The 13,476-nt window shown below is 46.2% G+C and overlaps 1 protein-coding gene across 1 annotated transcript in view; it reads left to right on the top strand.

Moving 5' to 3' along the window:
* Positions 1-13,476, top strand: part of PLXNA2 (plexin A2) — a 330,148-nt gene that overhangs the window by 305,643 nt on the left and 11,029 nt on the right. Inside the window, exons 24-29 of the mRNA XM_036756742.1 lie at positions 289-435; positions 1,804-1,963; positions 2,573-2,676; positions 9,019-9,118; positions 10,341-10,531; positions 12,186-12,355. Coding sequence (XP_036612637.1) covers positions 289-435; positions 1,804-1,963; positions 2,573-2,676; positions 9,019-9,118; positions 10,341-10,531; positions 12,186-12,355 — 872 coding nt within the window. The remainder of the gene's footprint in view (positions 1-288; positions 436-1,803; positions 1,964-2,572; positions 2,677-9,018; positions 9,119-10,340; positions 10,532-12,185; positions 12,356-13,476) is intronic.

The raw sequence follows: 13,476 nt of genomic DNA, 5'->3' as shown, positions 1-13,476 counted from the left end.
AGGGGGCATACTGGGTGGGAGGGACCCCTGAGTAGAACAGTGGAGAGGCAGCAGTGTGTAGCTTTAGTGCTTATGAGGCTGTTCTCTGCCCCTCAAGTAGATGAACTGTCCGGGGTGGGGGATAAAAGGGCTTTGGGGAGCCCACTCTGCCCCTCAGGACTTAGTGTAAAGTCTGTTTCTACCAGCTGAGTAGAGAAGTCAGAAGGGCCCTGGATGGTTGGGACCAAAGGACATCTCTGGGCCCTGACCCACGGCCTCTGTGTGTGTGTGTGTGTGTGCCCCCACCAGGAATGTGCAGGGGAACCACTGTTTATGCTGTACTGTGCCATCAAGCAGCAGATGGAGAAGGGCCCAATCGATGCCATCACAGGGGAGGCCCGCTACTCCTTGAGCGAAGACAAGCTCATTCGACAACAAATTGAGTACAAGACTCTGGTGAGGCATTGTTTCATGTACTCGATGTTCTGACCACACTGAACTGTTTGCCATTCTCTCCTAAAAAGCCATCCAGAAGCCCAGAGCTTATAGCCGATCCTGTTCCAAACCTCTCAAACCTCGTCCCTTCAGCTCCAACTCATGTATCAGACTTTGCCCTCAGCTTTTTCTGTCCAGGAGATGACCTTTGAGAGGCAGAAAGGAAGGTGACAGGCTAAGGATTGGGAGAAAGTTTTAAAATTTTTTTTTAATTAACAAAAATCTATTTTCTCTCCCTCTTACCTCCCCCTCCACTGGAAAAAAAAAAGACAGAAAACTCTTGGAATAAACACACACCAACGAGAAAAAACATTCCTGCATTGGCCGCATCCAAAAATATTTGGGAAAGGGAGAAAGATTTAAAATAATCAGTTGGTCAGCAAACCTTTATTAAGTGTCCACCATGTGCTGGGTCCTGAGAATACAAAGATGAAACTAGATCAGTCCTGCCCTCAAGGAGCTTATATTCTACATTGCTAGAACAAGGGGACTAAGAAGTTACTGGAAAAAGATATCCGCTGGGATTCCGTTTACCCAGAAAAAGTATGAAGGAGAGAGAATTCATTGGTGGACATTTGGTGGATTAGCACAGTAGATGATAAGAAGAGTAGGGAGAATCCTGACCCCCTGGTACAGTGTGAAGTTTTAAGGTGGCCCTTTATATTCTGTGTCAACTAAATTAAACTCAATTCAACAAACTTTTTTTTATTTTTATGTACTTTAATGTTTTTTTATTTTTATATATTATTTTATAAATGCTTACTCTGTGAAAGGCTGAGTTCAAATGCAGCCTTAGATGCTTACTAGCTGTGTGACCCTGGGCAAGTCACTTAACCCCTATTTGCCTCAGTTCTTCATCTGTAAAATGGGGACAAACAGGAGAAGGAAATGGCCAACCACTCCAGTATCTTTGCCAAGAAAACCAAAGAAAACCAAAGAAAACCCCTAGAGTCAGACACAACTGAACAATGACAACGTGAAAGGCAGTATGTCAGGCACTAGAGAAACAAAGAAAAGCCATGGTCTCTGCCTCCAGGAAGCTTATGTTCCACTGGAGGACTACGGCATACATACAGAGAGATAAGCAATTACAAACTCTGAACAAGATTATTACAGAGTAACTTTAAAAGAGACAGCATTAACAGCTGTGGGAGGAAGGTCTGGAATCAGGTGGGAGAAACAGCTACAAAACCAAGGGATCCATCTCACCTCCTTTAAGGGTGGTGTTCCTTGGATGTGTGTCGGGGTGGGAGGATCCCGAGGGCCTGGCTCAGCTTCCCTGAAGCTTTCTTCCCATTCCAACCCCTCTCCACATTTTCCCTTTTGCAGATCCTGAACTGTGTGAACCCGGACAACGAGAACAGCCCCGAGATCCCGGTGAAGGTGTTAAACTGTGACACCATCACACAGGTCAAAGAGAAGATCCTGGATGCCGTGTATAAGAATGTGCCCTATTCTCAGCGGCCTCGAGCTGTAGACATGGATTTGGGTAGGAGCCGAGGGCCTTGGAGTGTTGGGGTGGGGGGTAACGAGGCTTTTGTGGGGACTATCCAGCCTGGCTATTGGGTTGGGAGGACACAGAGGTCCTACTGAAAGCGCCGGTGTTCTCCATGAAAAACTCCATGAATTGCTAGGCAGCACATGCCAATGCCATCACAAGGCTTCTGCCTTATAGTAGATATTAGTGTTATATCCATTGCCCTGAAGGAAGAACGGGGTGGTACACCCATTGTGGTGCCATCGAAAGACCTCTGAACTTGGAGTCACAGGACCTGAGCAGATCCTGTCTCCACCACTTGCTTCCTGTGTAACAAATTACTTATTATCACTTGGCACCTATAAAGTGAGGTAGGGTTGGACCACTAACGTTTACCAGTTCTACAGCCATGATCCTATTATCCTGCTGTGCACCAAGGGAGGTGATCATATTGATTCATTGTGGCAGCATGAGCAGAGATTAGAGTTGCCATACCTCCCTCTGCCATTTTGTCTGGATGGCCCTGGAGGAGGAAGACCGGGGGAAAGTTCCTGTCCAGTGAGGCCGTGCTTTGAACCAAGGATTTCCAGTGCATGGCTCTAATACTCACTCTCTCCTTAGAGTGGCGCCAGGGACGGATAGCCCGAGTTGTACTACAAGATGAAGACATTACCACCAAGATTGAGGGGGACTGGAAAAGGCTCAACACGTTGATGCATTATCAGGTGAGCAAGGACAAGCAAGAGCCCCAGGCTCTTACCTTTACCAGGAAGTCTTCCCCCTGACACAAGGCTACACCATACAGGGGGAAAGAGCACCGGATATAAACGAAATTAGCAAATGAATGAAAAAGCATGTATTATGTGCCTGGTACTGTGCTAAGGGCTGAGGAAAGAAATGCAAAAAACCAAGACAGGATCTAACCTCAAGAAGCTTACCTTCTAATAGGAAAAGGCAATCCATATAGTGAGCATGGAAGAGTGTTTTGGTTTGGGAAGTCCCAGAGAAGGTGGGTGGAGTAATATTGCAATTAATCAATACATGCCTTCCAGGGATATAGGAGTTGATTTGATGGTTGTTCCCAGAGCAAGAAATGGAAGGGGATGGGGGACAAGGTACACAGCATGACATGACGATGGCCTGAGAACAAAATGGTGGGAAAGGGGGTGTCTGGATTTGGTAAAAACTCATCAATCAGGATTTCAAGAAACTGGAGTGGGGTGGGGGGAGGGGGGCATCCCCAGCTGGAGGATGGGACAAGGCAGCATGGGATGAAGATGATCAGAGAGAGCAGCGGGGTCAAGCTCAAGATGCTTAGATATGGGCCTCTGGTGTCTAGCCAAAGAAGTGAGTTCAAACCCTACCTCTGCTAATTACTGTGTGACCTTGGGTCACACTTCTTCCTCATTCCCCTTGCTTCTGAACTTTCGCTCCCTTAGCTGTAAAAAATTATAACAATAAATATGACCAACTTGAACTAGATTATCCCTAAGATCTCAGGGGAGATAATCTATGACATATTGTTGTTCGGTCATTTTCAGTCTCATTCACTTCTCCATGATCCCAATTGAGATTTTCTTGGCAAAGATACTATAGTAGTTTTACTAGATCATTTTACAGATGAGGAAACTGAGGCAAACAGGGTTAAGTGACTTGCCCAAGGTTACACAGCTACTAAGTGTCCAAAGCCAGATTTGAACTCCTGAAGCTGAGTCTTCCTGATTCCAAGCCCAACATGCCATCCACCACACCCCCTAGCTGCCCAGCTGCCCCTCCTATGACATATAGGAGGTATTAAATAAATGCTTATTGAATTAAACTGTAAGCACTTTAAAAACCTTAAAGGGCCATGTAAAAGTGAATTACTATTATTATTATTATTATCATTATTATATCTACATCCAAGGTACTCTGGTCATACTCTACCCAAGGGCTCTATCCATACTTGCCCTGACAGAAGCTGTCCCCGTGTTCCCTCCCCCAAACATGTTCTCTGTAACTCAAAACCCAGAGAGAAGCTTTCTCATTGGCATTTGCCTCTTTCACACCCCATCTGAAAGTCTTGGGAGCACCCACAGACTATCCACTACTATCCTCCCTCTACTTCCCCTGCCCCAGAAAATGGCTCAAAATGTGAGGTTCCTATAGGATTAAACGACAAGCCTGGAAGCCAACACTTAAGAGTGTGATGGAGATGTGACACAGGAGGAATTCTAGAAGAAACTGTTTTAAATTAGAAATTGGAAATGAGGGAGGCTGGAGGAAATTAAAGTCAGCCAGAGATAGCGGGCGCTTCTGACTGCAAGGAACTATGGGATTTACATATTTAATATCCTTCCAAGGCCAGGTCTGTGAGAATGTTGTGGAAAGGACATAGGACTTGGAGGCAGAAGGCCTGGTGTTGAATTGGGCAGGTCTCTGGGCCTCAGTTTCCTCAGAGAGCTGAATTAGGTGGTCTCAATAGTGCATTCTAAGTTGAAGTCCTCTGGGTCATCCAGAGACTAATATGACCTGGCCTATGTACATGGGACTTAGAAGGCAGGATCTCCTTTGGAGGAGTGATGTGAATGGTAGTATTATCCCACAAGACAGCAAAGCCAGCCTCAGATACTTACTAGCTATGTGACCCTGGGCAAGTCACTTAACCCTGTCTGCCTCAGTTTCCTCATCTGCAAAATGAGCTGGAGAAGGGAATGACAAAGCACTCCAGTATATTTGCCAAGAAAACCCCAAATGGACTTCCAGAGAATCGGACATGACTGAAAACAACGGAACAACAGTAGGAATGAACAAATTTGTATTCAAAATGAGAACGTACAGATCGATCAGAGTTATGGGCTTGGTTTATACATTGCTTTACATAATCACAAGCAGAGCAGTACCAGGGAAAGTCCATGGACTCTGGAGTCATGGAAACATTACTCCACACTTGGAAGGGATCTCGGGGTCATTTAGTCTAAACCCACCACTATCACCACTGTTTTGTAGATAATTAAAATACAGAAAGATTAAATGACCCAACTAGAATCACACAGGTAGTGAGTAACCAAGGTAGATCTCAGCCCATGTTCTCTGACTCTAAATAGGATCTTTTCCACTACTCCATGGCGCCTCACTCCTAAGAACCTGGTTTCGAATCTTGCCTCTGACAATTACCTGCATGACCTTGGGCAAGTCGCTTAATGTTCTGAGACCTCAGTTTCTTCATCTGTAAAATGAATTAGTTGGACTGGAAATCAGAGGTTCTTAGTCTTTCTGGTATTATGGACCCCTTTGGCAGTCTGGTGAACCTATGGAGCCCTTTTCAGAATAATGTTTTTAAATCATAGAAAGAAGTGACAAATTTTAGTTTTAGATTAAATAAAAATAAAGATGGTTTTTTCCCCTCCAAGTTCAAAGATCTGAAATCTGTCTATAGACCCCTTGGGTGCCCCAATTCAAGAACCACTAGACTAGATGACCTCTAAGGAGGCTTTGAGCTTGAGATCCATGACTCTAGACTCCTATGTAGACAGGGGCCCCTACCCTTTGCCCTTACTACAGCACTATCCTTTCCATTGCCATGGTGCCTTGTACCAGGTACTTTCACTTTCCTCATAGAAAGCATCATTCACTCAGTCAGCAAGTAATGACTACCTACTGTGTACAAGACATCAACCCTGCATGAAGGGAGGTATCAGATAGAAGGACATTTACTCCCTATAAGAGATAGGGAAATTGAGTTACAAAGCGGTTAGTTGACTAGGAATTGAACTAAAATGAATTAACTGTATTCACTTGAGTTGTCTGGCCAGTCTTTTTTCAGATCCAGGATCTGGATCTGGAAACAACCTTAGAGACCAACCTCCTCATTTTACAAACAGCCCAAAAGGCAAAGGGGGCTTACTACCCAAAGTCTAATGATCAGTTATCAAGTTCAAGTCCTCAGATGACAAAGCTAGAATTCTTTCCACTACCCCATGCTGCCTCCCACTTAAAGAAGGGCTCCAGAGTCTAAATCACAACCTAGAAATGGCCAATTGATCGCTCTTTATCCCTCTGAAGAGAACCAACTTCCCCATGATTTCTCTTTACTCAGAGTCAGAGCTCTGGGCTGGGAATTTCTGGAGGCATCCCTAAAAAGAGGGACCCCACAGCCTCCTGTGTTGGATCATCTGACAGAGGGATTCAAGCACTGAACATGGAAACCTCAGAAGAGTGGAGGGGACAGAGTCAGGTACCTTTCCCGGCTTGGACCCTGTTAGCACTACAGAGAAACTGGCTATCAAGGGGGAGTTTTGAATTCATAGCTTGAAAGGGCCTTAGAATAAACTACAATGGCTCACTATTACTTCAAGAAGCAAATCTAATCTCTGTCTGGCATTTAGAGTTCCCCATAACCTGGCCCCTTCCCTCTTTTACAACCTTCTTATACATTACTCTCTCCCACTAAGCTGTTCTGTCCCTCTTGCTATTCCTCCTACAAACACTCAATCTCCCGCCTCTCTGCCTTTGCCATGGCTGTGCCCCATGCCTAGAATGTTCTCTCTCCTCACCTTCGCTCGTTAGAATCTCTGATTTCCTTTGACAGTCAGTTCAAGCACTGTCTTCTATATGAAGCTTTTCCTGATCCAGCTGCTAGTACCATCCCTCCCAAAATTACCTTGGATTCCTTTTGTAGATATGATATGTTACGGCATCACGTCACGTCATATCACATAATGTTATGTCATGTCATTTTACTATAATAGTATATTGTTATGTTATATTTGTTATATTATGTTATTTTATATTTTCAAAAAGTCTTAGTGAAGTTTTAATCTACTAAGGCTTAAGTTAGAGGACCACGGTAGAATCCCCCATTAAAGCTTAGAGCTGCCTGAAGATTTTTGACATGCTCTGTGTTTTTCTATGTACGTGCCGTTCCTACTAGGATATAAGTTCCTCCAGGGCAAAGGACTGTTCCACATTTGTCTCTTTATCTCTAGAGCTTATTCAGGACCTTGCACACAGCAGTTGTTTAATAAATGCATGTTGGTTGATCTAGTCAAACCCACTCACCTTACAAACAAGAAAGCTGAAGCCCCCGTCGGTGAAGTAATTTGCCCAAGGCCTCATGGGTAATAAAGGGGAAGAACTGGTGGTTCATGGCCAGCCTTTGGACCCTGGGACGAGCGTCCTTTCCACTTTACCATACTGAAGTGAGAGGCAGCAGGCAGTGTGGTGTGGTAGCACTAGATCTGAAGTCAAATATGTTCAAATCATCTAATTTCTAGAAATTATTATCTTTGGGACGTTTAGCAAGTGACTTAACCTTTCTGTTAGGGGCAGTTAGGTGACGCCATAGTGCCTAGAGTGCTGGACCTGGAGTCAGGAGCTCATCTTCCTGAGTTCAAATCTGGCCTAAGGCACTTATTAGCTGGGTGACCCTAGGCAAGTCACTTAACCCTGTTTGCCTCAGTTTCTTCATCTGTAAAATGAGCTGGAGAAGGAAATGGCAAATCGCTCCGATATCTCTGCCAAGAAAACCCCAAAATGGGGTCACGGAGAGTCAGACATGACCAAAAAACTACTTAAGAACCACAACAACAATCCTGACCTGGGATCAACTTCTTCATCTATCATTTGAGGAAGTTGAACTAGATGACACCTAAAATTCCCTTCTAGTTCTAAATCTCATTTATATAATACCTACTATGTGCCAGGCACCATACTAAGTGCCTTATAAATATTATCCTATTCCCATAATACGATCCTGAGTTCTTTCTGAGTCTCAGTTTTTTCATGCATAAAATGGCGGAGTTGAGCTAGATGTTGTCCATACCCCTTCCAGTTCCACCTCCTTTGAGGCTCAGCCCCAGGCGTGCCTTATCAGTGTAGCAGGACCACGTGAATTAAGGCCACTGGGTAGGCAGTAAAGAATGCACTGGAGAGTAGGAGGTAGCCCTCCCAGCTCTATAAAAGTGACCTTGGAGAGTCACTTCACCTCTGTGAACCTCGGTTTCTTTTCTGGCAAATGAAGAGTCCTCATTGGACTCAATAACCTCTCAGATCCCTTCTACTTATCACCTTCCAGAAGTCTGTGGTTCTGTTAACATTGGCGACCTTAAGGGAACAGAAAATTTACTAGGTACAGCACCAAGACACTGAGCCAAAGTCCAAAGCTTTGCCCTACCCTTGCCCCTTCAAAAACAAAGGTCCTTGGGCCCCAACTAGAGGAAATCTCCATAATCTTAATTAACAAAGAGATGTTAAAAAACTTCCAAGGCTTCTGTAGATTTATAAGGAGGGTAAAATTAAACACCCGCCACTAAAACCAGCTATCAGGGAATCTCGTTAGCGTTAATGTGCATTTATAGTTTGACTTCCCCACATTTAATTCTTTTTGGTGGGAGAAAGGGACTGACAATTTAAGACCCAGAAAGATGGTTTTATGGCTGGTGCAGCCATAAATCAAACTTATAAAGTTCATAAAAATTGTTAAAATAAAAAATGGTTTAATAGGAATGTTTTATGGCCCATAACATTATTATAGCTGTTTTATTCCCTTTGCGTTAAGGGTTTAATTGGATCGCCACAATTCTAGGGATTCTCCGTTTTTATTGGATAGAGTGTGGCCTTAAATCAAAATGGCCCCAAATGTCTTCAATATGTCTCCTCGTTTATCAGCCTCCTCCCTGAGGGGCTGGGTGTTGAGCCTATGAATGAAGTCCCCACAAAGGACTGAGCAAGAGAGCCGCTTTCTTCCGAGGCCATATGAGAATTAGCCTTTTAGAACAGCCATATGCTAAGTCTAGTTTTTGTAGGCCCAGAAACAGAAAGAAGTCAGGTGGAACCTGAAAGAAATAAGGTCTCACTCAGACCAGGATGCCAGATCAAAATCCAAATGACACGGATTCTCCAGTTGCAATTCTCTAACTTCTAATTTCTACCACCAGGAAGCTCTACTTTCCACCCCTGAGGACGCCAAGTTCTGACATGTGCTTAACTTGTATACCTTTTGATTTTTCCCTTGTCCAATATCCTGGAGTGATGATGGTCTCTATACACCACTGCTCACCTCACCTTTTCTCTTTCTACCCGGGCAGGTGTCAGACCGCTCTGTGGTGGCTCTTGTCCCCAAACAGACCTCCTCCTACAACATCCCCCCTTCTGCCAGCATCTCCCGAACATCCATCAGTAGATACGGTGAGGAATGGAGAAACGAGGAGCTGGGGGGTGTCAGCGGAGGGTGGCAGGCTGAATCCTCTCACTGATCTGGACAGTGACTGGTGGTGACACAGCCCAATTCATGATCCCCTCATCCTGAGAGCATTTAACTGGCTGGGACCAGTTAACAATTTATATTCCTGTTCTTCACCCCTATCCCTAAAGAGGCAGTATGTCATGATGGATAGACAGCTGGCATTGCAGCCAGGAAAGCTTGGATTCAAGCCTTGCTACTGACACATACTGGTTTTGTGACCTTGGTTGAGTCATTTGATGACTCAGAGTTCTTGACAATTCTCTCAGACTGTAAGTCACAGAGAAGGTACTCACCTGCATTGATAGATGAAGTTTCCTTACCTGGGAGTTCTCTATACCAAGGAAATCACAGATCCTAGCTGTCCTCCCCCAACTTCATCTTCTTCCTTGTCTAGGGAATACCACCGGATATTAGATACATGTATTGAATATCATTAGTCTGATGAGAGGTGTGTCTTGTGAGCTCAACTCTTATCAGCTACACAAACACAGGGAACAAAGTGCTTACCCCAGAGTCAGTCAAACCAGGGTCCATGCCTTCCCAGATGAGTACCAGGACCCCAAAGTGGAATTTGGGCAGTGGACATTGTGGTGCTCCATTTCATGAACATTGCTTCACCCTATCTTACTCCTTTATCGTCTCTGGTCCAATGGCCCTCAGGTCATGCAAGTGGTGACTACACAGGGCCAACCTAGCCCAGCCTCAGATGGGTTTTCCAGGAGCCATCTCTTAGTCCCCTGTAAAGAAAGGGCTAACTGGCTCCTAACATGGAACAAACTAATTTACAAGTCCACCATATTAAAATGAGATGACTTCCAATTTGATTTGTGGTTGTTTGGAAAATCACATATTTATTATTCATTGTTGGCAGTATGATGGGTTCCTTTATTCTTCAGTAGGCCCAGCTTCAGAATGTCTTAATCCAACTCTCAATGGAATAATCACTTTTAAAAGGTGCCAGTCGCCTTCCTTTGCATTCATGCCAACCAAAAACCTTTTTGCCAGCCTTTATTCCCCAAATCTGAGGCCATGAGCCAGTAAAAACTGACTTTTGTGGGGCTGGATGTAACATGTGAAAGAGACCACAATCCAAGAAGCTTGGAGTAAGCATAACAAAGTCCCCTCAGCTTAATTGTCTTCCACCCTATTCCTTCTCTTTGCCAGATTCATCTTTCCGGTACACAGGGAGTCCAGACAGCCTGAGGTCCCGGGCACCTATGATCACTCCTGACCTGGAGAGTGGGGTCAAGGTGTGGCACTTGGTCAAGAATCATGACCATGGAGACCAGAAGGAAGGGGATCGGGGCAGTAAGATGGTATCTGAAATCTACCTGACCCGTCTGCTAGCCACCAAGGTAATTCTTGTACTGTCTCTGAGATCCAGAGGCACTGGGGGAATGGGGAGGGGAGAAGAGCCACAGATTTGAGAAGGACCCTGCGCCTTCCACAGAGGAGGATTGAAAACAATGGTTCCTTGGGCCAGCCAGCCATCAAAGCAGGGCCCTGTTCAAGGTGGGGCAACCTGTGTTAAGCAGGCTGAGTACAATCTTCACGATGCCAGGTCATTGGACAGGGTTTCAAGGTTGCTGGACACAGCTATTTCCTTTCCCAATGAAAACATGTGTAATGTAACCCAATCTCTTAAAATGGAGTTACTATCTACCCTACCCCCACCTCCACCATTAACAGTGTCATGAATCCAGGTTTTACAGGTTTCTCTCAATAGCTTGTTTCCTCCCTCCCAGAATGCCCTCTGGGAGGAGACCTCCTGGCCTCATCAGCCACAGTTTGCTGCTTTAAGAATGCTAACAGAGCCTTCTAGCTGCACAAAGGAGTAGCTTCCATCACACCAATTCCTTTCCTGGCTTAGCAAGATAGGACACATCTTACCTAGGGTCAAGGTTTGGGATTTTTGCTGCTACTCCAGCACAGAACAGTGGAAAGAGGATTAGAGTAATAATCAGAGGACCTGGGTTATACCCCTGCCTCTGCTTACTTACTATCTATGACATCTTGGGAAAGTCACCGAACCTCTCTGGGCCTCAGTTTCCACACCTGTAAAATGGGACAGTCGGTCTAGACAACCATGTACGGTACCTTCTAAATCTATGATGTCCACTGAGCCAGAATTAGACACAGGAGCTGTGAAGATGTGGTAGCTACATCAATAATCCTGGTGATCTAAAACCAGCTTTTTTAAAGGTCCCCCACACACAGGACAGCTACCTGCTCTGGCAAGAAAAGAGCAGCCACCCCCCACAAATTCCAGAGTTGGTCAATCCCCGAGTGCCACTTCCTTGCTACCTTCCAGGGTCGACTTTTGACCTCTGTGTGCTGTGGTGTCCTATACCAGTCCTGTTCCCTGTACAGGTTCAGGGGACAGCATGTGATATGTGATAAACTAATGTGGTAGCTCAGAGGTTGCCTGGAGCATTCGTGAATCAGGATCAGGGCTGGGCGCCTTACCCTAGATCCCATGCTCCCAGCCACCACTTAGCCCAACTTGAGCCAATTAATATCTTAAGCACCCCAGGGCCTCCTTGCCAAACTCTCCATATGGGCCCCCATTGCCCAGCTTGTCTTTCAGCCATCTCCTTTGCCTAGTAGCCCATATCCTTTTCCTTGCTGATAAGAAGTACAGAATCAGAGACCTTGTGGTCTCAAGTCCTGAGCCCACACCAGCCTACCACTCGGTCCTGTGCCTGCAAGATATTAAAGACTCTGCCCCCAGAGATCCCAGCCAATAGAGCCAAATGCCTATTCATCTGTTCCCACATCCCCCCACCCACAACCCATACCCTAAACCTACCACCACTAACCTTCCCCCCTCCAACAGTCTGTGCATCCCCACAACACAGACATTTTTACTTTTCCAAGACAGTATAAAGCCTGTGGCACCATCTGGCATCCCCTTCTGCTGCCTGCCAGCACCCCCCCCATCCCTCCCTACTGAGCCTTCTCCTGCCCAGCCTCTCTTTCACACCTCCCACCATCCTTCCCCTCCCCCAGGGTACACTGCAGAAGTTTGTGGATGATTTGTTCGAGACCTTGTTCAGCACTGTACACCGGGGCAGTGCCCTCCCCCTGGCCATCAAGTACATGTTTGATTTCCTGGATGAGCAAGCAGACAGGCACAGCATCCATGATACAGATGTGCGGCACACCTGGAAAAGCAACTGGTAAGCCCCTTAGGAGGGACAGGACAGAGAGAGCTAGCCTGCCCTGTGGCGGGGAAGAGCCCAGGGCTGGCAGGGGGCAGAAGCTAGAAAGGCAGAGGGGAAACAGGGAGGCGGGGTGGGGGGGGGCGGTGTCATTCTCAGCTGTGGCTCGGTAATCCAAAGCCCAGCAAACAAATAGCATACATATGCTCAGAAGAATAAACACGTTCCCCAGCAGCTTTCTCCTCTAGAAGTTCACCTGCTGGCTTGAACCTTGGGCACTGAGGCTGGCGTCTACACTGCAACCCTCACTGGGAGAGTGTCCACCCCTGATGCCTAGATCACCTCTTCTAGAGCAGCTAGAGGAAGGTGGGGGGAAGAAGGTCATCACTGCTGATTCAGAAGCTAGTAGTGGGGTGATGTGGAGGGGTGGAGGTGAGAGATGGGTCTCATCTTCCTCCATCCCATGACCAAGCAAGCTTAAAGTCTACCAGCAGAAGTACAAAGCCAGGACAGGTTTGGGAAATGATATCTAGCAATAGACATCTGGAGTCAGGCTGAACCCAAGTCACCTCATAAAGACAATGATGGCTTTAGTTGAAACCAGATCTGCCAAATCTGGAAAAGCTGACCAGTTCAGGACAAGGCTGGGAGAGCTAACACCCACTGTGGGTTGGAGCCAGCTGTTTCCGAGCATTTCATTTCAAACCTAATCTCTTAAGATCAAGTTATTACCCCCGGCGCCAGAACATCCCAGGAGCAGCAGGTGGGATGGCCCTCAGACATGACTCTTCCCAAAGGTGGTAACAAGCAGCTAACACCAGCAACTGGAGACAAATTTCCCAATGTCCCTTAGCACATGATTGAGAATTTAGACTTCTATTCTGTGAGGCCTTGAGGAAAGGACAATGGCTGGACTGGAGGCAGAGCCAGGGAAAACACTCGGGTCAGACAAAGTCTGGCCAAGAGCCAGAACAGAAATCTTCCCCTGGAAAAGAGCACAGAGGAACAGGGCTGGCTGCTGTGGGAGGGACGAGGTCCTGGTCCACATGGTGGGCGGGCAGCACAAACAGCTGTCTGTAGCCAGCATTCCCTCTCGGAAGACAGCGAGGGCAGATGTGCTGAGGCTGGTATTTGACGAG

Source organism: Trichosurus vulpecula, chromosome 4, assembly GCF_011100635.1.
Source record: "Trichosurus vulpecula isolate mTriVul1 chromosome 4, mTriVul1.pri, whole genome shotgun sequence".
NCBI lineage: Eukaryota > Metazoa > Chordata > Mammalia > Diprotodontia > Phalangeridae > Trichosurus > Trichosurus vulpecula.
Note: the sequence above shows the minus strand (reverse complement) of the source record. Positions and strands in the feature narration are given on the sequence as shown.